The following is a 26842-nucleotide window of genomic DNA, read 5'->3' as shown; positions in this document are numbered from 1 at the left end:
TGTTTACATCCCCTGTTATGATGAGAAGGCCGTCCCAGGTGGCAGTAAGCTGTGACAGTAGATTTTCCATTTGTGTGAACCACTCTTGGGCACTTAGAATCCGGTCGGATCTGTAAATTGTATCAATAAGTAAGTTACTGTGCTTGTTGCGTCCTTTTATTTCAAGCCAGAGATGTTCCAAGTCGGGGCATCGCGATTCTATGTCTTTGCGCCGTTTGTACTTAATGGATTCCTTAATATACGCACCTACGCCACCACCTTTGATCTGATCTTTCTGCTATACAGTAATGAGAATTTGGTCCAGTGATCATGAAAGACACTTCGTTTCACTTTTATGATGATTGTCTTTATTCTCCTTACCTGTCTAATCAGATACAATAGTTTGATCAGATACAATAGTTTGATTTCTTTTTAGGCGTGTTGTGTTTACTTCAGTACCTGTGTATTGGTTTTACCAGAAACCCATAAGGGTTGAAACGTGTAACGCGCGCGCACAGCGTTTGAATATTCATTTTGCTAAGTACCATATTTGGAAGCACGAAGAATTTGTACGCGAAGGCTTTATTTACGTAATGACACACGCAACATAATTTTTGGTTTTGCGGTAAGTTGCTTGAATTTCGACCTAAACGCTGTAAATTTTACTGAAACTAAAGAAATACATTAAGTGTATCGAAGCGAAGTTCTCCAGACTACTTCAAGAAGATGAAACAGGAGAATTAACCAAATTTAACTTTATTCAACCAAGCTTGTTCATAAACAAGATTACGCCATCAAGCGCGAGCTAGCGCGCGCTGTGAATTTAATCCAAATATAGTAATTTTGATTGGTTAGATGTTTCTCGTGATTTTCCAAATATGGTACTTAGTGTAAACGAATGTGCAAACGCAATGTACAATGCGAATCATAGGAAGTTTCACGTTTCAATCCTTATGGGTTTCTGTTTTACATTACAATTTAACTCTATCGATACTAAGCTATTGATCTTTTGCGACTGAGAGGAAATCCGTACACGACACCCCTTCATTATTCTAGGGGTTTTGAACCAGCTTTGAAGTTACGTTGAACTACTTTCTGAAACATAAATATCGTTTAGCGGATCCACAGGTTTAACGAGTATGACTTGTTCTGGGAGGACGTCGTCTCAGCATGATGACCAAAGTCATATTCCGTGTCAATGGGACTACCCGATCTCATTTTAAAGGCAGCTTCGTTAGCTTCTGTTATTCCAACACCGTGATCAGCACGTGAGCAAGCATTTCCTCCTCCGCCAATCATCATCACTGATCCATCCCAGTCCCAGTGACACCAAAAGCCGATCTTGTTTGCGCTTTGGATGTTTCCATTGCACTCAGCCTGTTGAAACCCGTCTGTTGACTTGTACTGACCGCCATATTCAACCGTGCAACTTCCCAAGCACTCATCTGTGGCCCAAACTTTGCCATTTCTAAAGTCGCCATAACTTGTGATTTTAGATCGGAATGTTTGTCCAGCCAAACAGTTACCTGTGGTCTGTAACAAAGGTGTGTGACTGGGGTCATCACTGCGCGTGATCTTAAACTCTTTGCCGCTGGCCAACCAAAAGGCTGGTGAGATCATGTCACTGTTACTAGACGGACTAGTTGTTGTTTCTATGGCAACCTGCTGGTCATACCACAAGTAACCGGTGTCATTCATCCAATTCTTGTCATCACTGTTTGAGAATCGGGCAATAAGAGTCCATCCTTTGCTGTCATTTGTCATGTGGCAGTACACCTAATAAGAGACGAGCGATCTAAGTTAAAGGCATGTTACACTTTGTTACACGACTAAAAAAGTAATCATAGCGGTGCCGGGCAACCGAGACTCCGCAGTAGCTATCGAATGGTTGCTAAGGGCGTAGTGAATAGCTTGACAAAGTTCATCGTTTAGTTCGCACGATTTGGTCTTTACCGTGCACAAAACACAATAGCTATTTGCATTTTGATTGCTTTATTTGAAGTCTTCCGGACATCAAAACAACAAACAGTGATAACGGTGGCCAGTCTGGAAAAAGTAAGGCTTGTGAATTATACTAATTAAAAATAACTCCAATGGTTCTGAAATTAATTCCCATTTTTTGGTTGTTAAATTTCAACCGTGACAAAGTTTTCGCTTGTTATTCCACGCCGCCAAAACATTCTCAGTGACGTGAGACATTAGAAGAGAAATCTGGCTGAAAATGCCAAAAACATCTCAGCGGCGTAAAACATCAAACGCAAACACCGCGACTATTCGCATTTCACACGCACGCAGTCATTGTTATTTGAATATTTCTGAGAAAACGAAACTTTGGTTTTAAGCCTACTTAAGAACGGCTGATTGACATAGACTCGCACCGTTTCCAGGCACTGCTATATATTCAAAGAAAAGTGCCGACTTTATTCCTCCCCCCTGGCATGGAATAATATCATTTATAGTTTTTTTAAGAGGGAGGTCTAGTTAGCATGCACACAATGTTTCCTATGATGTTTGATCATGACTTTATTCGATCTTTTGTTAGATGCAAGGTATTCAATATTTTCATTTTTTGTTACTTAAACTTATACAGTTGAAGTATGACGTGTTCAGTTTTTGTCAGATTTTAGACAATTTGTTCGCAAGGTACAAAAAAGCATAAATTTTTAATCTCAAAATCGGTTTCGTTTATTTATGAGCAGTAGATGTTAACTTAATTATCAAGAAAAAATTGAAAACTGCCTGAACGCCCTATAAAAAGAGAGAACCATGCTTTTGAAGATTGTCAGTTTCCTGTTATTTTCCTTTCTTTCATACAACGTGATCATTGCTCACTTTTTATACCGGAGCTCCAGTGCGCGATGCGCGCAAGCGGAGCACCATGGGTAAGAAAATTTGGTAAACCCATGAAGCCGAAAATATTTGGTTATCGAGTGAGCGTACGCGCGCCCGCCCGCTTTTAGGCTTGGCTAAATCTATTCTATATGATACTACTTTGTAACAAACTCAGCAGGAGGTTAACAAAAGTCAAGACCTTGCCATCACGTCTCGAAAAAAGCGGCTAGTTGGGCAACAAAAACAATGGGAAACACAAAATATTGATGTCGATCTGACATGTCACTCTAGCTTTAGCCCGCTTTAATAATAGACGGAAAAGGATTTTGTGTTGCTTAACTACCGTATTTGCTCGAATAAGCGCCGCGGCGCTTATTAAATTTTTCGCGTCTCAAGTGCGGCGCTTATTCAAGGGAGGCGCTTATTTGAGGGCGGCGCTTATTTTAAATTGTACACCACAAACAAACTAATCTAGACGACACGCCTACAATAGCTAACAGAAGGGTTTTTTGATTTTCAGTATAATAGATAACGTTTCTTCATCTTGCTTACCTTAAATGACACACTTCCATTTGTTAGCAGGTATTCTCCATTTTGCAACTTCTGGTTTGCCTCCATTTGAGCCTCATCGCAAGAAGCTGAGGAATGATTATAAAGATGAATGGAAGCACAATATTTTAACAATCGATGTATAATTTAATTTTGCAATTTAATTTTAAATTTTCTGCCATCTCTTACATCGGGCAAATCATTCACCCTGGATTTAAGGGGGACTCAGGTAAATTTGAGTAAAATTTATAGTAATTTATAAAATGAATAAAAGAAAGAAAATTATTTTTGGAACACAAACAGACAGTTGACCCCCATGCAAGAACACTCCTGGTTGTCAGGGGGCTTTCTGGTGTTCGTCTACTAATTCTTAACTTCAAATTATATTTTTAAAACTACATCAAATCTTCAATGTTTCTTACTTCTCTAAATTTTACAACTCCTTTAAGAAAAACTATCCCCCACTCCAAAAAAATCTCCAAAAATCACCCAAATATTTACACAACACCCCTAAATATAGATTTATGGGACGAGCATAGGGTTTTTGCATTGCTTAAAAAGCGAACGAGATATTTCCAAAACTTTCTGTTAACTCCAGCGTTACACCACAATCATGACCCGAAATCTTATTTTGGAGAAACGTGCGCTGCAAAGGCAAAACTTTATACTTACTTCATTAGTTCAAACTGAAACAGTTCCTTACCGATTTTAGCTTCACATTTTTCTCCAGTCCAAGGTAGTTTGCACGAACATGAAAATGTTTCTTTCCTTTCATCAGGTACACAGTAGCCACCATTCAGGCAGCCAGTCATGAGACATCCCTGAAAAGTTCGAAAAAAGATTAAAGACCCGTGAATTCAATGTCGAAACGGAAAAATAGGCCTGCGAACAGCTCTTATCTTTTTCCGCTTTCTTCTTTGTACCGTGAACCATCCCAATTTTTTATTTCGCTCTCACACAGCGAAAAAAACACAAGTATGTGGAGAACTGAATGATTTGGACGAAAAATATTCCATAGTTCCATGGCTTCTAAAAAACCGCAAATAAAGGCGTTAAGGAGTATTTTGTGATCCCAGTTAATATAAGACGTTTTTTGATCTCATAATTTATACCAGCCCGGTATACTTTTCTTCTATGCACCTGGCTTATGTAATTCCAGCTTTAACTCTTTTTTCGCTCTACATCGATAAATAGAAAATACTTATCTATAAGTATCTATAATAGTTGATGCATCCACAAATTAAACGATCCACAATATTTGGGCAAGTATTCGCGTTAGACCAAGGGAAGTTAAATTTTGGAGAGCTTCCGCTAGCTGATACAATTTTTCTGCACAGTACTTGTAAATGCGTCCCAAGAGACAGCTAGTGAGTATTCAAGAGTCAAATAGGAAATTACCTTTAGCATCATAGAGAAAGTAACTCCTTTTTGATCATGAAACTTGGTGTTTGCGTCGATGGCCCCGTGCTTGTTCAGTTCACAAGTTCCTTTGTCGTTCTTGTCAGATGGCACCTTGAAGTTTGTGGAAGTACACCAGGAAATCCTCAAGCAGGAATGGCTACACGACAACAAACTGGGAGACTCAAAATGTTCCACGACGTGCCTTTCAAGCCGCTGATTTTCCCATATCTTGAGGTAAGATGAACGAGAAGATGTAGAGTCTTCTTCGGCGGCGATAACTATAAAATTTAATAATCCTGGAAGAAGGATAAAAACGAGAGCATTGATGGCCTTCATCACGTCCGTAGGTTGTTTAAAGTGTAAAGTTGAACCAAATAAGTGATGTTTATAGCTGGAGACTGCAGCTATCATGTGTCGTAATAATAACGTTTGCTGGGTTGATTGCTGTTCGGGTAATGTAATGATACCTGTCAATATGTAGTTTGTCTGACATCAATTCATGCCTCCTCACTTAAACATATGCAAAAATCTTGAAAAAGGTGTTCAGTTGAACGCCGGTTTTACAATCACTTTGCCCGTTAACTTTATCGAGTTGAATACTTTATCTTTTTGTGCGTTGTTAATGGGAATATAGAAATTTAGCACACGTATTGCGATATAAAATGACACAGACTAGTTAAGCCCTGACTAAACGGCAACGCAAGTAGACGCAAGTTGAAAACTTGCGGTGCACTTGCGTTGACTTGCGTACACTTGCATGCGTCAGCGTTGACTTGCGTTCACTTTGGTCGAGATCAAATTTTAAGTTCACGTTTTTTTTACAGTTTGGCCACATAACGCAAGTCAACGCATTTTTTGCAGTTTACTTTAAGTACTGAATTGCACCTTGTAGCATTTTGAATGACTTTTTGCAAACTTGCGTGTCCGTTTGGCCAGTGCTTTACACTTTTTTTTGTATGAACCTTTCTTACAAGAACGTTGAAGCTGAAAAAAGGCCAAAATTTAAGAATGTGCTAAAAGAACGTGACCAAGGCTGAAATTTGGTTAAGAAGGAATTTATGAGGGACAATGTACTAAATGAATAAATCTTTATTCAAATCTAGTCTTGTAACCAAAATTGTCATCACTCTTTGGTAACGTGAACATATACATATCGGTTAGGGCTGAATATACTGCATTATTATTCAACAGATGCGCGCGCTGCCCATATATGGTCAAAATGTTAACGATATCTGTCATCCGTACATAACAGATATCCTGCGATATTCGTAGGTTGCGAAGATTCGTCCGAAATCTTGTAAAGCGCTGCACAATTACAGTTTTTCTATGTGCAAAATGTGTTTCGTTGACAATTTGTTGAATAATAAAACAATTATCCTGCTCAATCTTGCGGAATATCGTCTGATTTTAGCCAACTCGGCCTACGGCCTCGTCGGCTAAGTATCAGGCGATATTCCGCGCGATTTCGCAGGATAATTGTTAAATACCACTTTGTTTTAAAATTTAACAAATAAGAACATTTTAAGAACATTTTTATAGGCTCAAATCTTCAAAAAAGTTAAGAACGTTTAGCCTCGGGTGAAAATTAGACGTTCTTATATAAAAAAGAGTGTATTTACATTTTGAAATAAAATAAAATAGTTCACAAGTGTTGCGAAATTTTAGCTATGACTTTAATTTATTTAAACAGCTGTCAAGACCCGGCGTTTGCTGTGCGCGAGGCAATCATATGTGCAAAATGTGTAAAGTTTCAACAGAACTAAAGATTAGACTAAACATTCCACAAGGACTAACAAAAATAATTTCAGCAGATACATTTAATATTGAATTAAATGTAAAACAAGACAAAACTTTTTTCCTCGTATGATAAGCAGCAGAAGATTGCTGTTGTGCCAGTTTGAAAGACGTCAGTAGCGGATGGTCTTTCTGTCGGAAGTCTTTGTCCACCCTCGTATATCCTGAAGAAGTGTTTGCTGCTCCAGCTGGATAACCTACGTGCGTCAGTTTTAAGTTTGTTAAGTTGTTTGCTCAGCGCAAGCATGTTTCAATATTTTTGCAGCGTGTTGCCAGCAGCAGTTAATTTCACCTTTCTTTGAGTTTTGTCTCATTAGCATATAAGTGTTCTCAGGGTTAAATTCAGGAAACACGCATGCAGAAAAAAAAATCCTTATTGAAAAAGAATTGAACCAACCGGGCTACAGAATCAAACGACTTCTTGTATTGTGTTAAAAGAATAGTCCTTAGAGCCAATCGATTGTTAACGGTGAGCTAAAATACAACAGGGAGAGCTTTGGCTGTTGACAATAAGAACAAAAGTTCCAAAGTTACTGCATGGCAATAAAATACCAAAGTAAAATGAAATGGGTAATAAGGTGCCAAAAAATGTTTTTAAAAAATACCAAACGTTTCGGGCAATAGCCCTTCTGCGGTGGTAAACGTCGCCAAAGAAAATGCGACAAACTAGCCGAGCGTTTGAAAATTTAAAAATAACGTTCACGCGCAGAGGCGTAGGTGCAGTTTAAATAAATGTGAAGTTAATGATCATCCCGCGCGGTCGCACAGTGCCCAGTCTGAAGATCATTCTCATCTCCTGTCGCTTCCGGTTGATGTTGTTGCCGGCGCAAAGTCTGATTCCGCGTATTTGGACGTCGGAGATAGAATGACGTTCTTTGTTGAAGTGCTCCGCCACGGGAAAACCGGGTACCCTCTTCTCTATACTTTTTAGGTGTTCGCCGAAGCGTTATCTTTGGGTAAGTCCGGTTTCACCGATGTAAAGGGCGGAGCAACGACGACAGGAGATGCAGTAGATTAGGTTGCTGGACTGGCAGCTGAAATGTTCTTTGATGGTAAAGGAGCCAGTGGGGCCGTCAACAGTAACCGAGAGAATCACATGATAGTCAATCGAAAAGATTTGTTTAACTGCACACCATAGCTGGAGCCTTTATTTTCAGTGTAAATGTTTCCAAAATGTCTGTGTGCTTATTGGCTAAACCGTAAATTAGTTATAACTTTTTTGTCGACTTTGTTTAACCCTATTTAGTCTGGGAAACAATATTCTTACAAAGCACTTCTATTTATACGTGAGAGAAACGCTATTTTTGAAAACATAAACAAACTTTCCTTAGATCCATTGGCTATCGTTAATCCTAGCTCTGAAACATTAATTACTTACAAAACCGCTCACAAGTGGATTGCAGTTTTCTACAGGTTGTATTTACAATTAAACACTTTTGTTATAGTTATAATCTCACGGACAGTAAACACAAGAGCAGGTACTAGTTTGGCTTATAAACTAAAGCATTAACCTGACAAAACACTATTTCTACGTTGGGAATTCTATGTTTTTTTTAACAGCGAGGCTTGTCAACAAATGAAACTCGATCATCGAGGTCGTCAATTCATGTTCTTTTTTAACAAACTTAAGCTAAAGAATTATTTTAAACTGAGCTCGCTTTAGGTTAAATTCAACGGATCCATAAATTTAATGAATACGATTGGGATGGAAAGTGACCTCTAGTGGCACTATAACCAAAATCGTATTCGATTTCATCATCGTCTCCAACGAGAACAAAAAAAGGAGCGTCAGTTTCTGTTATTCCAATCCCGTGATCACCACGTGAGCAAGCATTTCCTCCTCCGCCAATCATCATCACTGATCCATCGCCACCCTCATAACACCAGAAGCCGATCTTGTTGGCGCTTTGAAGGGCTCCACTGCACTCAGCCTGTTGAAACCCGTCTGTAGCCTTGTACTGACCGCCATATTGAACCGTGCAACTTCCAAAGCAATCATATCTGGCCCAAACTTTGACATTTCTAAAGTCGCCATAACTTGTGATTTTGGATCGGAATGTTTGTCCATCCAAACAGTTACCTGTGGTCTGTAACAAAGGTGTGTGACTGGGGTCATCACTGCGCGTGATCGTAAACTCTTTGCCGCTGACCAACCAAAAAGCGTGTGAGATCATGTCAGTGTTACTCGACGGACTAGTTGTTGTTCCCATGGCAACTTGCTCGTCGTACCACCAGTAACCAGTGTCATTCATCCAATTCTTGTCATCACTGTTTGAGAATCGGGCAATAAGAGTCCATTCTTTGCTGTCATTTGTCATGTGGCAGTACACCTAATGTAAGACAAGCGAGTTAAGTAAAAGGCATGAAGAATATTGTATATGATGGGCGCGCGAATTAAGCTGAAGGCGTGATAAATATTTTCTGCATCTATAGAATTGTTGAAGAAGGAGGCTTTTATGTGTTATAACACACACGCATCCAATGTTTGATACAAGTTGTTCCTTATTACTTGCAAAGTGTTCAATTAGAATGACAAATTGATCGCCTGAGTTAGAAAAAGCAGTAATTTTCCATCTCAAAATCTGGTCCATTTATTAAAAAAAACAATTGATATTAACTAAAATAACAAGCAAAATTGTAAACCGCCTGCTTACCCAATAACAAGAAAATACAATCCACAATACTGTAGCGTTTTAAAAGGACTTCAAGCCCAGACAAAAACAATAATGTAAAATTATGGTAATTTTACTGTGGTGATATCGATGACTTTAGTTATGTTTGTGTATTTGGCCTATAGTCGAAACATCTTTCGATCTTCCTCGCAAGTCTTTGACAAACCTAGGAAACGTAGTCGGTGATTTTTTGTAATCTTCGGAAATTTTCGGGAAATGCTCGGAAACATTCGTATGACCTTCGGAAAACAATTAGAGAATCTCTAGAAATCTTCGGCAAATGGTATAGAACAAAATAATGTAAGGTTTTGGAGATATAATATTTTTATTTCTTAAGTCCGCGCATCCATGTATTATGGAACAAATTCAGGAAGAGAAGGTAACAACATTCAGGTCTCCGTCGACGTCATCAAGTATTGAAAAGAGAATCTCCAAAGTAAAATAAAAACTTCATGAAAAATTAAAGAGAATTTTTATGTTGGTCTGACAGGTCTGTCTGTTTTTAGCCCGCTATATTGAAAAAGAATTCGATTTCGCGCTGCTTTTCTCTTCACAACAAATTCTTTATGTTGCCTACCTTAAATGACATGCTTCCATTTGTTAACAGGTATTCTCCATTTGGTAATTTCTGTTTTGCTTTTATTTGAAGCTCATGGCACGAAGAAGCATCTGAAAGATGATTTTTAAAATTAGTAAAAAGGAATATCGTTTTGTGATCATTACAGCATTTTCTTAGCAGCTTTCTTAATAATACTGTTTCAAAGTCAGTAGTTTTTCTTATTTATCAAGGGAACGAAAATGATTTTTAGATTCATTTGCAGAATTGGGAAACTTTCACGAACTCGTGTTAGTCCAAAGCTTTTTGCAACTCTTCCGCCATCGCTAACATCGTTTGTTTCAAGACATTTATCTTAAAATTAGATTCCAATAGACGAAATCATATTTTGGAGAGGCGCGCGTTGTAAATGTAAAAGTAAATGTTACGTTAGTGCAAATTTGCAATTCCTTACCAATCTTAGATTCACATTTTTCGCCAGTCCAAGGTAGTTTGCACGAACACGAATGTGTTTCTTTCCTTTTATCAGGCACACAAGAGCCACCATTGAGGCAGCCAGTCATGAGACATCCCTGAAAGTTTAAATAAAAACAAAAACCCATCAATGTCGAAGCGGAAAAAATACGCACGCGAACAGATCTTATCTTTTTTCCGCTTTCTTCTTGGTACCGTGAACCTTCCTAATTTCTTCTTTCGCTCTCACACAACGGAAGCAACACAAGTATGTGGAGAACTGAATAATTTGGACGAAAAATATTCCATAGTTCCAAGGGCTTCTAAGAAACTGCAAATAAAGTCGTTAAAGAGTATTTTGTGATCCCAGTAATAAGTATTAAATACATGTCCAGTATACTTTTCTCCTTTGCACATGGCTCAGACGTTGGCTAATGTCATTACTTCTGCATTATCGATGCATTACAGCTTTTATTTTTGCTTTATATTGATAAAGGAAAATGCCTATCTATAATGGGACCTAATAATTGATGTAACCACAAATTAGACGATCGATAATATTTGTACAAGTATTCACGTTAGTCCAAGGAAAGTTAAATTTTTAAGAGCTTTCGCTCTCTGATCCATTTTTAACTCGGAAAATTCCGAGTTTTGGTTTGGGGGCCAATTTCACTCCTTCACTCCCTCACTCCTTCACTCGTTTCCTGTTAGACATTTTAATTGGATAATTAATTAATATCAAATTGAATTAATAAATTAATTTTGTGAAGCGGGTAGGAGGCTAGGTAAAATGCCGAACTGATTTGTGTTACTTTGTATGAAGTACACAAAGGCTATATATTTGTTTCTAAAAACCCAATGCTCTCCTTGTGGTACGCCTAGACTAAAGCACTGAGAATTTTGTGCTAAACGCATGCGCATAAGACTCGAGGAGGCAAATCGGGTCTCGACCACATGAAATCTACATTTCCAAAATGGCGTCCAATGTTAAACACTGAGATGACTGAGCGTCGTTCTATCCGTGATCGAAATACAGAGACTGATGGAAATCAAACTTTTTGACAAGGCGACCATTTGTAACAATCGATCAACCAGACTGCAGGCATTTTACGGTAGGTTACGCCGAAGATTTTCGGGGAGGATTTTAAAATTGCACGGCGTTCTGGCGTACGATCGTAGTCGGCACATTATAACTGGCGTACAGATGACTTGTTTTAGGTATGAATAATAAAGGACCTTGGCGTAGCCCTATAAAAAAAAACTTGGCGTATCTTCGGCGTGGCGTGTACACGGAATGCACCCTGGTGACGATCGAGAGTCAGTCACAGAAAGCCGTTTGCAAGCCCTTTCTTCTATCATCATACTGCATTTTGTATAAAAAGTGGGGCATACGGAGCTTCAACACTTGATTTGAGTTCGAAATCACAATACTCGATCGCCAAAAAGAAATACAAAAAGAAATGAATAATACCAGGAGCCCATTACTTGTATTAAATGGGCTCCTGATAGTTCGATTTCTAAAATACGTGATTTTTAACATGACATGTTTTTTTGTTCCGGTAAATTGGTACAATAACGGAATAAATGATATGTTAAAAAAAAAAGAAAACCAACAGGAAAAAACATCTGTTAGTCCAGGATTCGAACTCTCAACGCTTGCTGATTTCACTACGCATTTCACTTCCACTTGCGCCACGACGCCAGAACGGAAGTGAAAACGAAAAAAAATAGCGTTTGAACCGGATATTGAGCCGCTGAGTCATTTCTCGTCAACAGCGGGCTCAACTAAGAGACGTAAATGTTCTCTCGCCGAGGAACCGTCGACTTTCCACGAGGTTTCTGTTTTGAACCCGGCAAAAATCTCGTTGTTGAGATGACGTGCCATAGTTTACTTACCAAGCGATTTCCTTTAGTGGCACCGTTTCTCATTTGTGGATCTGTAAAGTGTATGGACGTTCAATTCGAGAGTGGTCTAGTGATTGTTGGAGAGCTCGATATCGATTTTGTGGCTTCGCTCGAACAGACGTACACAAGCTACGAATGGACTCACATCATTTGTGAAGAGTGGAATTATTCATGGTTGTTGCTTTGGAACCAACATAGGTGAGCAAACTGTTAAAATATTTAAATACCGTATTATTATTTCGAAATATTTGTTAGATTTTCCTTCGGGTATGGTCGGAGGTGCTCGTAAAAGTCACCTGACAAGTGACGTGGACTAAACCTTGCTGAACTCAGCGATTCGCCATTTTGTTTAGTTTGGGGCAGTTATCGAAGGTTCGCTGCAGTTTTATAATCTCAGGATTTTTTGCAATTAAGTGCGATGTATGCCCGTAGAAATAGAGATGTTCATAATAAGTCCCTTGTATATTCAGGGGCAGAAACATCAAACCAACCCTTGACTCGCCGGGGTGATTCCAAAGGCGAGGAGACGTGCGAAATGCACGTCGAATCCCCATCTCGCTGGGGTTATGCCATAACTATGGAAAGCGAGAAGATAGCAAACTATGAGCAAATGAAAGCAAACTATGAACAAATGAAAGCAAACTATGAACAAATCCATGTGAAATGTGAAGAAATCCACGAGCATGTGTTGGTCGAACAGAAGCAGACGTCAATTGAGTGCAACACTTTGAATTATGATGAGCATCCCAATGATGGAACTGACTTTGCTGATTATAAAAGTAGTCCTGCTTTGTATGTAAGTGAAACGAAATGTAGAATGTCAAGGGCAAGGTTTATTTCTTCATCCAGTTTTCATGCTAGTAAGAAACGTGAAAGAGAACCTTCTAGAATTCCTTATAGGAAATTTTTTAAACTATTCAGAAAGTCAAGGTCTGTTAGAAATGCTGCCAAATCATATCTTAAGAAGTGGATTCCAAGTTCATCTAAGCTAAAACTTGTGCTGTCTGAGTGTCATCGTAATTATATCAGTGAGCGGTTAGCCAGGACAAAGTATTCATCATCGTTGAGAAAGCATTTTGTCACTCAAAAGTTGTACCTATGTATTGTGCAACTGAGGACATCAAAGCATAAGAAAAACCCACGGTTTTGTATGTATGTTAACAAGAGAATGTTGATAAAATTAAAACACTGTCAGGTCCAAACCTATCATGTGTCCCATAGAGTCATTTCTCTCAGTGGTGATATTGAACAGAACCCAGGGCCATCATACCAATGCAGTGCAAATAGTAATTCAGCAGAACATAGTGCTTCACCAGTAAATCCAATGTCACTTCTAGAAACCAGGTTGTCTGACTTGAATAGAACTGCACTTGATGTCGGAGGAGGTGGTGACTGTTTTTTTCGAGCTGTTTCTCATCAACTCTATGGTGATCCTAATAACCATTCTTACGTGTGTAGCCTTGGTGTTCAGTATTTACTGCAGAACCCCGAACAGTTTATAGAGAGTAACACAGAGCATTCTTGGCAAGGTTATTTGAACAACATGTCATGTGAGGGAACATGGGCTGATGCAATAATAGTTCAGGCAGTGGCCAATTGTCTCAGTTTATCAATTTATATTGCTGAATCAAATGAAACTTTTGCTCCTTTTACTGTTGTTCAACCCATTAATTTGACAAGGGGTTGCAGAAATATTTACATTGGGCACATAGGTGAAACTCACTATGTATCTACCGTAGAAAAAAGTACTAGTACATGTAGCTCTGACTTTCAAAACAAGACAAAATGTGGCCAAACTTTAGATGCAAACAAACTAAATGATAAAACTGAAAAGCGTAAAGCTTACTTGAATGAATACATGAAAGAATACATGAAAAAGAGAAGAGCTAATACAGAATTTAGAAAAAGAGAGAATAAGAATGCCCAGCAAAGATACAACAACACTGAAACAATACGAAAGGAAAAGACTAAAGCTGTTACAAATCGGAAAATGGCAAACATAGAACTTGTAAGGGAAATTGACAAACAGTCCTTTAATAAACGAAAGGCAGTGAACCCAGAAGATGTAAGGGCAATTAACAACCGCTCGAAAAGAAAAAAAAGAGAAGCAAATCCAGAATGCATAAGAGAAATTGAAAAACAGTCCTTTAATAAATGGAAAGCAATGAACCCAGAAGATGTAAGGGCAATTAACAACCGCTCACAAAGAAAAAAAGAGAAGCAAATGTAGACTGCTTAAGAGAAATTGAAAAACAGTCTTTTAATAAACGGAAAGCAATGAACCCTGAAGATGTAAGGGCAATTAACAACCGCTCAAAAAAAAGACAGAGAGAAGTAAACCCAGAGCATGCAAGGGAAATTGAAATACAGTCCTTCAGAAAACGGAAAGCAGAGAACCCAGAGCACATTAGACAAATAAACAGAAATGCTAAAGTCAGGAAAACACAAAATTTAATTACCAGTTTACATGCAGCTTTGTCAGCTGATCAACTAACACAATTTAAACTTGTAACAACTGATAGTAACGAGTCAGAAGTACAGAAAAAGAAAGAAAATGTTATTTCTATGATAAATTTGTTTCATAATAACATTAAACGTGGCCCAGAATACATTTGCACTTGTTGCGACCAGTTGTGGTACAAGTCCTCAGTAGTCAAATGTAATGCTAATAAGTACAAGGCTTGTCCACAAGATGTTGTTGACTCTTGTGTCACTGGGTTAAGGAGTGTAGATGACATTGAATGGATTTGCTCTACTTGTGACACAAATCTAAAGAAAGGCAAGTTGCCCAGCTGTTCTAAAGCTAATAAAATGAGTTTTCCTAAGAAGCCTGAGTTACTAAGTTTAACTCCATTAGAAGAACGGCTAGTATCACCTCGTATCCCATTTATGCAAATCCGTGAACTACCAAGAGGGGGCCAGTTGTCTATTCATGGCAATATTGTTAATGTACCAAGCGATATTAATTCAACTATTCAGTGCCTGCCCAGACCTATTAATGAATCACAAACTATTCCAATAAAACTTAAAAGGCGCCTTAGCTATAACCATCATTACCAGTTTCAGAACGTTAGACCTCAGAAGGTCCTAGATGCAGCAAAATACCTTGTAGACACAAGTGATTTATTCAAGAGTGAAGGCATAGAGGTGCAAAATACATGGTTAGATAACATAACTTTGCAATCTTGTGGGCATGAAGAGTGGAGTGAGTTTGTTCAAACCCCTGATACACTGAGTGAACATTTGCAAACTGATGAAAATGCTGTTAAGGATAAAACACAGGATTGCCAAAACAGTATTCCAACAACTACTGATGTTGATAATCCAACCAATGAAAAAGTTGATAGTGATGCTTGTGATAGCTGGTGCGAAGTTGATGAACGCTCTTCAGGGGTTACCGATACACTACTACAGGAACCAGATGTAGCTGAAAATGCAGATAAAATTATTTCTTTTGCACCGGGAGAAGGAAACAAACCATTAGGAATATTCATGGATAAAGATTCTGAATATTTATCATTCCCCACAATATTCTGTGGAAAGCGAAGACCTGACAACAATGAAAGGAAGGTACCAGTAACATATAGTACAGTTGCTAAGTGGGAATTAAGGTGTCAGGATAGAAGAGCTGCAATGTCTGTGCCAAACATATTCTATAAGCTAAAAAAACTTCAAATCAAACAAATTCAAGATAGTGCTTGTATTTCTCTTAGAAAGTGTAAGACCAAGGGGAAAAGATACACTGCTGGTGACTTGAAGTCAGATGATTACCTTAATAAGCTTGTGCATCTTGATGAAGGTTTTAGAGTTTTTAGAAATCTAAGATCGTCACCTCCTTATTTTGAGCGATGCAAAAGAGACTTGTTTGCTATGATTCGTCAACTTGGCAACCCGACATGGTTTTGCTCTTTCTCAGCTGCTGAAACAAGGTGGACTCATCTACTTAAAACTTTAGGCAGAATTATAGAAAAGAAAGAGTATACTGATGATGAGATCAAGCAAATGACATGGAAACAAAAATCAGATCTTATACAAACAGATCCGGTGACCTGTGCAAGAAGCTTTGACCATATGGTTCAATTATTTATTCGAGATGTGTTAAAGAGCAGTGCAATGCCAATAGGAGAAATAGTTGATTATTTCTACCGAGTTGAGTTTCAACAAAGGGGAAGTCCACATATTCATGGCTTATTTTGGATAAAGGATGCCCCACAGTATGAAAAAAGTCCTGCTGAAGAAATTGTGAGCTTTGTTGATAAGTATGTCACTTGCCAAAAACCAGACAGCTCAAGTGAGATGTATGATCTTGTAAACTTGCACATGCACAGACATGCCAAAACATGTAAGAAAACCGGGCAAAACATATGCAGATTTAATTTCCCATTGCCACCAATGCCAAGGACAATGATTTTAACACCACTTGAGAAGACTGGCTATGATGAAGAGAGCCAGAAATGCATTAAAGAAAATGGTGAAAAAATAAAGGTGGAACTTAACAACATGAAATATGGTGAAGATATCACATTTGAGGAATTTTTAAACAAATTACAATTAACTGAAGAAAGTTACATCTTAGCTATAAGACAGTCCTTAAAGCGTGACACATTATTTTTGAAAAGAGCACCATCGGAAATAAGAATCAACAATTACAGCGCTAATTTACTTAAAGCTTGGCAAGCAAACATGGACATACAATTTGTACTAGATCCTTATGCATGTGCTACATACATACTGTCTTACATTACAAAAGGCCAGAGAGGTATGAGCAAACTTTTAGAAAAGGCAGCAGAAGAAGCTAAATCTGGTAATAAAGATATTAAAAATAGAGTAAGGCACATAGGAAACAAATTTCTGAATGCAGTGGAAATTAGTGCTCAAGAGGCCGTGTATCTTGTATTACAAATGCCATTGAGAAGATCCTCCCGTGATTTTCAATTTATTAGCACCTCACCTCCAGATGAAAGGACATTCTTGTTAAAGAAATTGGATAAGCTGAAAGAATTGCCAGACAATTCACCTGACATAGAATCTGACAACATCATTAAACGCTATCAAAGGAGACCAAAAGAGTTGGAAAACTTGTGTTTGGCTGACTTTGTTGCATGGTTTAACTGTGTTAAAGATGATGAAGCTCTCAGAGATAGTGAGCCATCAATCTCAAATTCTTGTGACTTTATGGCAGAAACTAATTTTGATGACAACACTGATGATGACCCTGATAGTATTAATGTCACTGAGCCTGAATGTGGACTAAATGAATACAAACTGAAAGGAGGGATGAAGCTAGTAAAACGAAAGAAGCCTAAAATTATCAGAAGTGTCAGGTACCATAAAAATAGAGACCCAGAAAACCATTATCGAGAGCAACTTATGCTTTATCTACCGTGGCGAAAGGAAAACACAGATTTGATAAAAGACTGTCAAACTTACCAAGAACGATTTGAACAGGTTAAGCATGAAGTTATCAACAATAAGCACCAATATGAATATCATTCAGAAATTTTGGATAAAGCAATTGAGGATATAAATAATGCAGAATGTGACAACTTTGACAATGTTGCTCCAAATACAGAACACATCAATAAGCAGGACTGTGCTGTTCAAGACAAGCCTAGTGAATTATTTGGTTGCTTTGACCCAGGTAAAAACAAGCAGCATAGCCAATACGATTTGCTTGACGATATTGGTATTTTCCCTAGAAGTAATGATCAAGAGGAACTTCTTTCAAAGCGCATGACTGATGATGATTATCGTAGTCTTGTCCGCTCTTTAAACGAAAAACAAAGACAGTTTTTTTATCATGTCTTACATTCAATCAAAACAAGAGATGATCCCCTCAGATTGTTCCTAAGTGGAGGTGCTGGAGTTGGCAAAAGTACTGTTACTAATGCATTGTATGAAGCGCTCATCAGATATCTGAATACTATTGCAGGGGAAAATCCAGATGATATTAAACTTGTCAAAACAGCCCCTACTGGTAAAGCAGCATTTAATATAAAGGGCAATACACTGCATGCTGCTTTTAAGATACCTGCTAATAGAGGTTTTGAATATTGCACTCTCGACAGTGACAGACTTAACACCATAAGAACACAACTGAACAAACTTAAGGTGATATTTATTGATGAGATTTCTATGGTTGGAAGTGGCATGTTCAACTTTCTGAATTTAAGATTGCAACAAATAATGGGAACTAATGAGCCATTTGGTGGATTAAGCTTGATAACTGTTGGGGATCTTTTCCAGCTAAAACCAGTTTTTGATAAGTGGATCTTTGAAAATCCACAATCTGGATATAGTGATTTTGCAAGAAACGTTTGGACAGATTACTTCACTCTCTTTGAATTGACGGAAATAATGAGACAAAAAGATGATAAAGAATTTGCTGAGCTACTGAATCGCTTGAGAGAGGGAAACCACTCTGAAAATGATATAGCCATTTTAAAACAAAGACTTTTGACTGTAAGGCCTGGACAAGATAACTACCCTATGAACATTGCACATTTATTTACAACAAATGCATCAGTAGATAGTCACAACAATGCACTGTATACTCTGACAAAAACTGATAAAGCTCAGATTAAGGCTGTAGACATTATAGTTGGGGACATTTCTGATGATCTTAAGAAACAAATCAAAAACAAAATACCAGATGATCCAACAAAAACAATGGGTTTATATTCAGTAGTGTCAGTAGCAACTGGAGCAAAATATGATCTGACAACTAACATTGATGTGACTGATGGACTAACAAATGGTGCAGAGTGTGTCATAGAAAACATAGACTACAGAGTTGAAAATTCCACCAGACCAAGTATTATTTGGGTATCATTTCCACATCCTGACATTGGCAGAAACCAGCGCAGAGAAAATGCACATTTGTACAAGGCAAAAATAAATAAAAATTGGACGCCAGTATTAGAAGTAACAAGAACACTTGGCAGAAACAATTTGCACTGAGCTAAAATCATTGTGCACTAAAAACTGTTACTGTCAAAGGTAAACTTTACCGGCCCTTAGCCAATCAGCGTGGCGTATTTGTAGAGCCTTCCCAGACGGTAAACTTTACCCAAGCCAGTAAAGTTTACCTGTTTGTGCAGCCGGCTGTTACTGAAATAGCGGCCTAGAAGCGGGCATATCAAATAAAACTATTACTATTTTGCCTTAAACCAGTTTTCTAATCGTAAGAAAGGAGTTATGCTACTGAAAACATCAAAATATTAAAGTTTTTCTCAAAAAGTGGCGCGCTTTTCTGCAAGGAATTCATGATAAAACTTTCTATTTTTGGCTGGTCAATTGACACTTGTAAAGATTACATCTAGGCGACGACAGGACTCTTCCTGTGTTATACATCCACAACTGGAAATAATGCATAACCGTACAAAAGTCGAAAATTTCCAGTTTTAACCTAACATTAAAAAATATTTGCTGTCATGCAAGTTATCTCAGTCAGTCTGTCAGTTCTTTGGCTAGACAGCGTTTTAGTTCACAGTCGCTCTGATTTTCCTTTCTGAATTGCCTATTGTTCCAATTGAATCCAAATTGATTTTCAAAGGTTTTTTACTCGAACGCTCTATTGATTTAGAAATTACTACTTTCTCTGCTTGAAAGCAAACAATCGACACGCAATGCCGAACACCGCAATGTTTAAATTTTGACCAAGATGACCCTTTGAAACCATGCTACATTGGTAAAGTTTACCCTGTTCTTAGCGCCAATTTCTCCGGTCACGAAAGCGAATTCGCATCGGTACATAAATACTGCACTTTTGTTTCCTGTTGTTATCAGGAATATTTAATTTGTGTCGCTGCTACAGGTCGAACATTAAATTTAAAAACGATTTGATCAATTACTGATTCAATACGTTCAATCGCAAACAACGCAACTTCGAGATTGGAAACCTGATACTGTATTGTTTACATCGGTAAAGATTACCGTCAATAATTCAGTTTAGCGCCATCAGTTCTTCGCTAAATTTGTTATTTTTTCAAACGTTCTGAAAGCAAGGAAGGAAGGAGGGATTGTCTGTGTTTATATTCAGAAACACTTCGTTACGGACTACCTCAATATTACTAAAGGATGAAAAAAAAATCGCTTGCCAGATCCTGTGATAGACAGAATAGATTTCCATCGAGACTTTTTTTTCTACTGCTTCCAGGATTGTCAAACTTTTCTTTATTGCTGATTATGATGTTAAATATATTCACTCTCTGCATCTCAGCTTCCATGCATGTTTATGTCAGTGACCCGTGAGCGCGAAATTGCGAAAATGCTTCGTGTTCAGGTAAACTTTACCAGTCTCAGAAACAACGGCAAAACAGTTGTCATAAAAAACACAGCGAAAGCAGACTAATACAGGAATGTTGGCGATAATATGATAATTTTATGTCTAGTTTTAATAGAGTTGAATTCAATTCAATTCGGAAATCAACAGAATCGAAACAGAAACATCAAAGTCACCGATCGAGTCACGGAAAGTATTATTCAATCGTGTTAGTTCAGTTCCATTCATTAGACTTAAGACTTTGATACTTCGTTAGTTATAATAAAATTATGCGCTCGATAAACACGACAAACACAGCGATTGTTATTTTTATTGTAAGTTATCGGTTTTGTTGCAAATTACAAAACTGGCAAAAAATATTTGTTGCCACGCTCGATTGAGTAATAAAATTTAGCGGGAAACGATCTCGAAGTTTCTTGCCAACAGCTCTCAAGATATATTTACTTTAATAAATGACAAAATCGTTACTAAAGAAGAAAAAATAAATATCCAGTGAACGACATACAAGCGACAACGTTCTTGCCAAATTTTCTAAGGAAAAATGACACAAGATTTCATTCATACACGGGGTTAAGTCTCGACGGAAATCTATTCTGTCTATCACAGGATCTGGCAAGCGATTTTTTTTTCATCCTTTAGTAATATTGAGGTAGTCCGTAACGAAGTGTTTCTGAATATAAACACAGACAATCCCTCCTTCCTTCCTTGCTTTCAGAACGTTTGAAAAAATAACAAATTTAGCGAAGGACTGATGGCGCTAAACTGAATAACTGACGGTAATCTTTACCGATGTAAACAGCCTAAACAATACAGTATCAGGTTTCCAATCTCGAAGTTGCGTTGTTTGCGATTGAACGTATTGAATCAGTAATTGATCAAATCGTTTTTAAATTTAATGTTCGACCTGTAGCAGCGACACAAATTAAATATTCCTGATAACAACAGGAAACAAAAGTGCAGTATTTATGTACCGATGCGAATTCGCTTTCGTGACCGGAGAAATTGGCGCTAAGAACAGGGTAAACTTTACCAATGTAGCATGGTTTCAAAGGGTCATCTTGGTCAAAATTTAAACATTGCGGTGTTTGGCATTGCGTGTCGATTGTTTGCTTTCAAGCAGAGAAAGTAGTAATTTCTAAATCAATAGAGCGTTCGAGTAAAAAACCTTTGAAAATCAATTTGGATTCAATTGGAACAATAGGCAATTCAGAAAGGAAAATCAGAGCGACTGTGAACTAAAACGCTGTCTAGCTAAAGAACTGACAGACTGACTGAGATAACTTGCATGACAGCAAATATTTTTTAATGTTAGGTTAAAATTGGAAATTTTCGACTTTTGTACGGTTATGCATTATTTCCAGTTGTGGATGTATAACACAGGAAGAGTCCTGTCGTCGCCTAGATGTAATCTTTACAAGTGTCAATTGACCAGCCAAAAATAGAAAGTTTTATCATGAATTCCTTGCAGAAAAGCGCGCCACTTTTTGAGAAAAACTTTAATATTTTGATGTTTTCAGTAGCATAACTCCTTTCTTACGATTAGAAAACTGGTTTAAGGCAAAATAGTAATAGTTTTATTTGATATGCCCGCTTCTAGGCCGCTATTTCAGTAACAGCTGGCTGCACAAACAGGTAAACTTTACTGGCTTGGGTAAAGTTTACCGTCTGGGAAGGCTCTACAAATACGCCACGCTGATTGGCTAAGGGCCGGTAAAGTTTACCTTTGACAGTAACAGTTTTTAGTGCACAATGATTTTAGCTCAGTGCAAATTGTTTTTGCCAAGTGTTCAAGACAGTTTAGAGTCAATAAAAAAAATCAAGTTCAAATTCTCCGGCGACAATTTCCACTTAGACCTGCTGCTGCCAAGACTATTCACCGATGTCAAGGTGACACATTAAACGAAGCAGTTGTTGATTTTCCAGCATCCACAAGGGAGCATATGCATTATGTTGGCTTGAGCCGTGTAAGAAACAGCTCTGCACTGCATATTCTTAATTTAAATGAAAACAAAATAAAAGTTAGTGAGAAAGTTAAAAGTGAAATGAACAGACTCAGAACAGAAGCAACTCTCAAACCTTTAGCAGTGTTACAGACTGAAGGTTCACCCCAAACAAAAACAATCTTGTTTCAGAATGTTAGATCTCTCCATCTCCACCTAGATGATATACAAAGTGATTACAACATTCAGAAAGCTGATGTTAACATTTTTGTTGAAACAAAACTTTGCTTGTTAGATAGAGATGACACATATCAGATGAGGGGATTCACACTTTACAGAAATGACTTCAATCACTCTAACATAAGAACTTGTTACGGAACTGCTGTGTACATTAAGAATGATTTGAATTGTACTCAAATTCCATACAGATTCAACTTTAATAATGTAGAAATTACTGTCATGATCCTGAGCCAGCCACTTCCAAATATTCATGTCATTGGTTTGTACCGATCAAAATCTAATGTTACAACTTCACAGTTAATTGGTGCCCTTAATCATCTTCATAACTCTCTTTTGACAGAACCTGCAATTCCAACTGTTATCCTTGGAGATTTCAACATTAATTTAATGCAGATCAATACAGAACAAAAAGCTTTAAAAAAATATCTGATTACAGACAAAGGGTACACACAGTTTATAAACCAGTATACTACTGACTACCGTACACAAATTGATCACATTTATACCAATATACCACAATGTGTACAATCTGCAGGTACCCTGGAGTCATACTACAGTGATCATAAGCCTATCTTTATATCACTAAAACCTGTCTGATGGCATCATTCTTCCAGTTAACTTTCCAGAAACAAGTGATGTACATCATATGAATGTAAAGCCGAATAAAATAACTTTAAAGTATTACAGTACATACTCAACAAGAAATGTTATTTGAGATTGGAAAGTAATTTTCTGATTGGACAGTGATAAATGCATAAAAAGGTTTATATAGAATGCATATGGAACTTTTATTACTTAAATAATAAAGTTTAAAACTGTCATTTTCAATTAGGCTTTGTAAGGTCAGTTAAGCTATTGCTGAAATACTGCAAAATTCTTCAAAAATCTTAAGCTTAGTTTGCCTGTCACAAGATTAAATATTCAAAAACAACATGTGAGCATTTTGCAAACCTTTGAGGCTTTTCAACATGTAGTGACATGGCTGTGTGTAAGAGGTGCAAAGCAACATCATGGGGTAATCTTGTTGAGCATATAGTAAATTAAGCAAACAAACTCTATGAATTGCTCATTCATTTTGTACCAGTAATTTATTCGCAGAACTTTAAAGCATATATCACTTGTGCCCATAAATAACAAAATGCTCTATGTTCATGTCAATACATAATTACACAACAATCTATTAAATGACTGATATAGAAAACAGAAATTTTGTTTCAAACAAACAAAGGATATTTTGACTTGCTTGTTATTTTCATGTTCCAAAATACTTGGACTGCTACAACTTGCATAATGTGAGCATAAACGTTTGGAGTGAAAAATACTCGCCCTCATTTTTTTGAGGGTAAGGATGACATGTCAGTTGACATGCCCTTCCTTAAACTCCTGCTTAGAAGGAATCCAGACTTAGGTAGGTTCCTAACATTAAGAGGGTTCTGGGGTGGGGGTGGGGATTTTATTCAAAGACTGATAAGCATTTGAACTACATTTATACACCTTTTACTTTATATTAATGTATCCTCTTTAACCTACAGCTGAATGTGATTTTTCTTATTAATTATTTTTAGGTGCAACAGTTTATTCTTTGGTCAACATGTGTGGATACAAAATGAACAGTGCAAGTTGCCAACTACATTTATCCAACCAAGCAACAGAGAAATGTTAACAACTTTGACACTTGCTGAGGTACTGATAGTGATGTTGAAGATGCAACACATTAAAAGCCCTTTTGGACATTGCCTGCAGGACAAGTTATCCTGGTGAACTTCATGGAATAAAACTGAGAATTACATCTACATGTATACTCTCAAAAAAGGACATCAAGTACAAGTACTTATTATACTGCATGACTTCCTTGCACTTCATGCTTCATGTACGTGCAATCACAGAATTCAGAAACACTTCAATTTAAAACTTGATCCATTGATTTCCATGTACATTACTAAAAGTCAAGGATGCCAACAAAGAAGATGCATTGCTTCAGAAAAATTCTGACATTCTACATGACTTGTAATGATATCACCACTTAATAACTTTTGCCACATGCAGAGTAATCAGTCATAATAACCAAACAATTAAAATGAACTTATTCTTTAAAGTAAAATGAAAGGAAAGGTCACACTGTTATCCAGATGATACCTCCAAGTTGTGGCTGTTAAATTATTTTTCTTGGCAAGTACTGTTATTATGTGTCCTGCTCCTGACAAAAATGTCATTGATAAGTTTTTACAAACTGTATTTTGTACAATATTTTTACAAAGTTCAATAAATACTTGTTGCACCTATTAGGTAAAGCTTGTTCATTTTATAATCTATCCTGCTCTTTTCTTGTCCCCAGAGGTGTCACTTATTTGTCAGCACCAAGAATCATGTAGTTATGGGCTCTGGGTACATGCCTAATAATTAACAAAAAATTGCGTTCCGGGTTATGGGCTTATGTCAACTTACAGTCTCTTAATCTCTTTAGACTTGTGAATGTTAAATTATCATTCTTGGACATTATTGTCATGGTACTGTATTTGTACCATATGCCCAGCTACAAATTTCATTGCTACCATGTACATCCACTTTAGATCAGATGTACTACGACCTATGCATGACATATGACCAAACAAAATGTTCCTGTCATTTTTTACTACAGTACAAACAACTCAAAAATTATCTATTTGTCACCCACACTAAGTAGCCATACATTTTCACCCTTTCACGATAAATTTTCCGAGTTCAGTGGCTCGCAGCCACTTTGCCAGTTATTCTTTGCACAAAACTTCTGTAAATGCTTCCCAAGTGACTGCTAGGGAGTATTCGAAGGTCAAATAGGAAATTAAATTACATTTAGCACCATAGAAAAAGTGACTCCGTTTTGATCGTGAAACCTGGTGTTTGCGTCTATGGCTCCGTGCTTGTTCAGTTCGCAAGTTTCTTTGCCATTATTGTCGGACGGCATCTTGAAGTTTGTGGAAGTACACCAGGAATTTCTCAAGCACGAATGGCTGCACGACATCAAACTCTGAGACTCAAACCGTTTCATAACGTGGCCTTTAAGCTGCTTATTTTCCAGCATCTTCAAGAATGCTGAACGAGAAGGTGTAGAGTCTTCTTTGGCGGCGTAAGTGGCGATATTTACCATTCCTTGAAACAGGACAATGAACGCAACATTTTTTGCGTCCATCTCTGAACAGGAGTCGGTACGGTGTAGAAAGAGAAACCAAATACTTGACTTTTAAATTTTATTTTTAAGGAGGGGTTTCGATCTTGCAAGAATTGTAATTAGTTGGTGAGATAAGACGCAATGATTGGTCTGTTCTTGTGTGTGAAATATTTGGTGGTGGTTGATTGGTTGTTGGAGTGATATGGCGGGGGAGGGGTGGGGGTCGGGAAGGGGGTGCGCGTCGGAAACGTTTGAAAGAAACCCTTTTCATGTGAAGAGAAAACATCGATCCCAGGCTGGCTTTTCTTTTTCTCCCTCTCCGTAAAGGTAGCAAAATCCTGTGTTTGGGGTGATTACAAACTGAAAAGCATAAGTCGTACCAAAAAGCATTAGATTTACCATTGAATCGTTCGTCGAGTATCGCTGTCAGACTGCCCTGCGCGCCCGTGGGTAGTACCCCTGGTTTTGAACATAATTTATGCCTCGTTTGTATATAGGAAAGGTTAATCCCTTTTTAATATGCACAGTAAAGGCACTTTAAATTTTGCCCAAAAACTCTGTTTACTGTGGTTATTGGTACACATTGGGAACGTTGAAATTTAATGGTCCTATTTGTATATAAATCGAACATCGGTTAGCTAATTCCCTAGAAAACTGCGACAGTTTTGTGACAGTTAAATTGAAAAATGCGTCATCCGATACCCGCAAAAATGGATTGTTCCTGCCTTTCTAGGACACCAACAGATGTTTTTTATTGACAGAGCAGGAATTTGTGAAAGAACTTAAAACGTGTTAATGCGAAAGTTATGACATCTTTTTCTTGTTATGGCTGCAGAATGACAGTGAAAGTTCAAATAAAACGATGTGTTTAGTTTTCCAAATAAGTTGTGTGTAACTTCAATTAAGGTAGGCGTCAATAGAGGACCGCCTTATTGACCATATTTAATTGGTGTCGAGAAAAAAAAAACGGAAAAGAAGTAAACGGTATAGTAAATAAAAAGATTAACTTTGAATGTTGATTTAAACATGTTCACATATGTGACAAGAGTCTATTCTCGATTTTCTTCTTTTCTGTTCATTGTCTTTTAA

At 37.5% G+C, this 26842-nt stretch overlaps 4 protein-coding genes across 4 annotated transcripts; 3 read left to right on the top strand and 1 right to left on the bottom strand.

Annotated features, from left to right (window-relative positions):
• Positions 1 to 360: 360 nt before the first annotated feature.
• On the bottom strand, positions 361 to 26065 carry LOC144666379 (uncharacterized). Its single transcript, XM_078527804.1, has 4 exons — positions 25436 to 26065; positions 10238 to 10355; positions 9805 to 9896; positions 361 to 1755 (listed from the first exon to the last, which is right to left on the bottom strand). Exons 1-4 carry the CDS (start codon positions 25772 to 25774, stop codon positions 1093 to 1095), a joined length of 1212 nt encoding a protein of 403 aa, XP_078383930.1. The 5' UTR covers positions 25775 to 26065; the 3' UTR covers positions 361 to 1092.
• Positions 10899 to 24778, top strand: LOC144666455 (uncharacterized). Its single transcript, XM_078527896.1, has 2 exons — positions 10899 to 12339; positions 24171 to 24778. The coding sequence occupies exons 1-2, from the start codon at positions 12035 to 12037 to the stop codon at positions 24364 to 24366; spliced, it is 501 nt and encodes a 166-aa protein (XP_078384022.1). The 5' UTR covers positions 10899 to 12034; the 3' UTR covers positions 24367 to 24778.
• On the top strand, positions 12560 to 14371 carry LOC144666640 (uncharacterized). The gene has a single exon (XM_078528035.1). It carries the CDS (start codon positions 12560 to 12562, stop codon positions 14369 to 14371), a length of 1812 nt encoding a protein of 603 aa, XP_078384161.1.
• On the top strand, positions 14419 to 24037 carry LOC144666317 (uncharacterized). Its single transcript, XM_078527714.1, has 2 exons — positions 14419 to 19065; positions 22210 to 24037. The coding sequence occupies exons 1-2, from the start codon at positions 14419 to 14421 to the stop codon at positions 23200 to 23202; spliced, it is 5640 nt and encodes a 1879-aa protein (XP_078383840.1). The 3' UTR covers positions 23203 to 24037.
• Positions 26066 to 26842: the final 777 nt, after the last annotated feature.

The sequence above is a fragment of the Oculina patagonica genome, chromosome 9 (assembly GCF_052425735.1).
Source record: "Oculina patagonica isolate OP01 chromosome 9, crgOcupat, whole genome shotgun sequence".
NCBI lineage: Eukaryota > Metazoa > Cnidaria > Anthozoa > Scleractinia > Oculinidae > Oculina > Oculina patagonica.
This window is presented reverse-complemented; position numbering and strand designations above follow the sequence as displayed.

What these genes read in the sequence shown, in the direction of transcription:
- LOC144666455 (XM_078527896.1), top strand. Translation starts at nt 12,035, where the DNA reads ATGTTCTCTCGCCGAGGAACCGTCGACTTTCCACGAGGTTTCTGTTTT. An exon ending in TTGCTTTGGAACCAACATAG is followed by an intron (nt 12,340 to 24,170) that starts GTGAGCAAACTG and finishes AATTATTTTTAG; the next exon opens with GTGCAACAGTTTATTCTTTG.
- LOC144666640 (XM_078528035.1), top strand. Translation starts at nt 12,560, where the DNA reads ATGTATGCCCGTAGAAATAGAGATGTTCATAATAAGTCCCTTGTATAT.
- LOC144666317 (XM_078527714.1), top strand. Translation starts at nt 14,419, where the DNA reads ATGAACCCTGAAGATGTAAGGGCAATTAACAACCGCTCAAAAAAAAGA. An exon ending in ATTGGACGCCAGTATTAGAA is followed by an intron (nt 19,066 to 22,209) that starts GTAACAAGAACA and finishes GTTTTTGCCAAG; the next exon opens with TGTTCAAGACAGTTTAGAGT.
- LOC144666379 (XM_078527804.1), bottom strand. Translation starts at nt 25,774, where the DNA reads ATGGACGCAAAAAATGTTGCGTTCATTGTCCTGTTTCAAGGAATGGTA. An exon ending in CTTTTTCTATGGTGCTAAAT is followed by an intron (nt 10,356 to 25,435) that starts GTAATTTAATTT and finishes TTAAACTTTCAG; the next exon opens with GGATGTCTCATGACTGGCTG. An exon ending in ATGGAAGCATGTCATTTAAG is followed by an intron (nt 1,756 to 9,804) that starts GTAGGCAACATA and finishes GTCTCTTATTAG; the next exon opens with GTGTACTGCCACATGACAAA.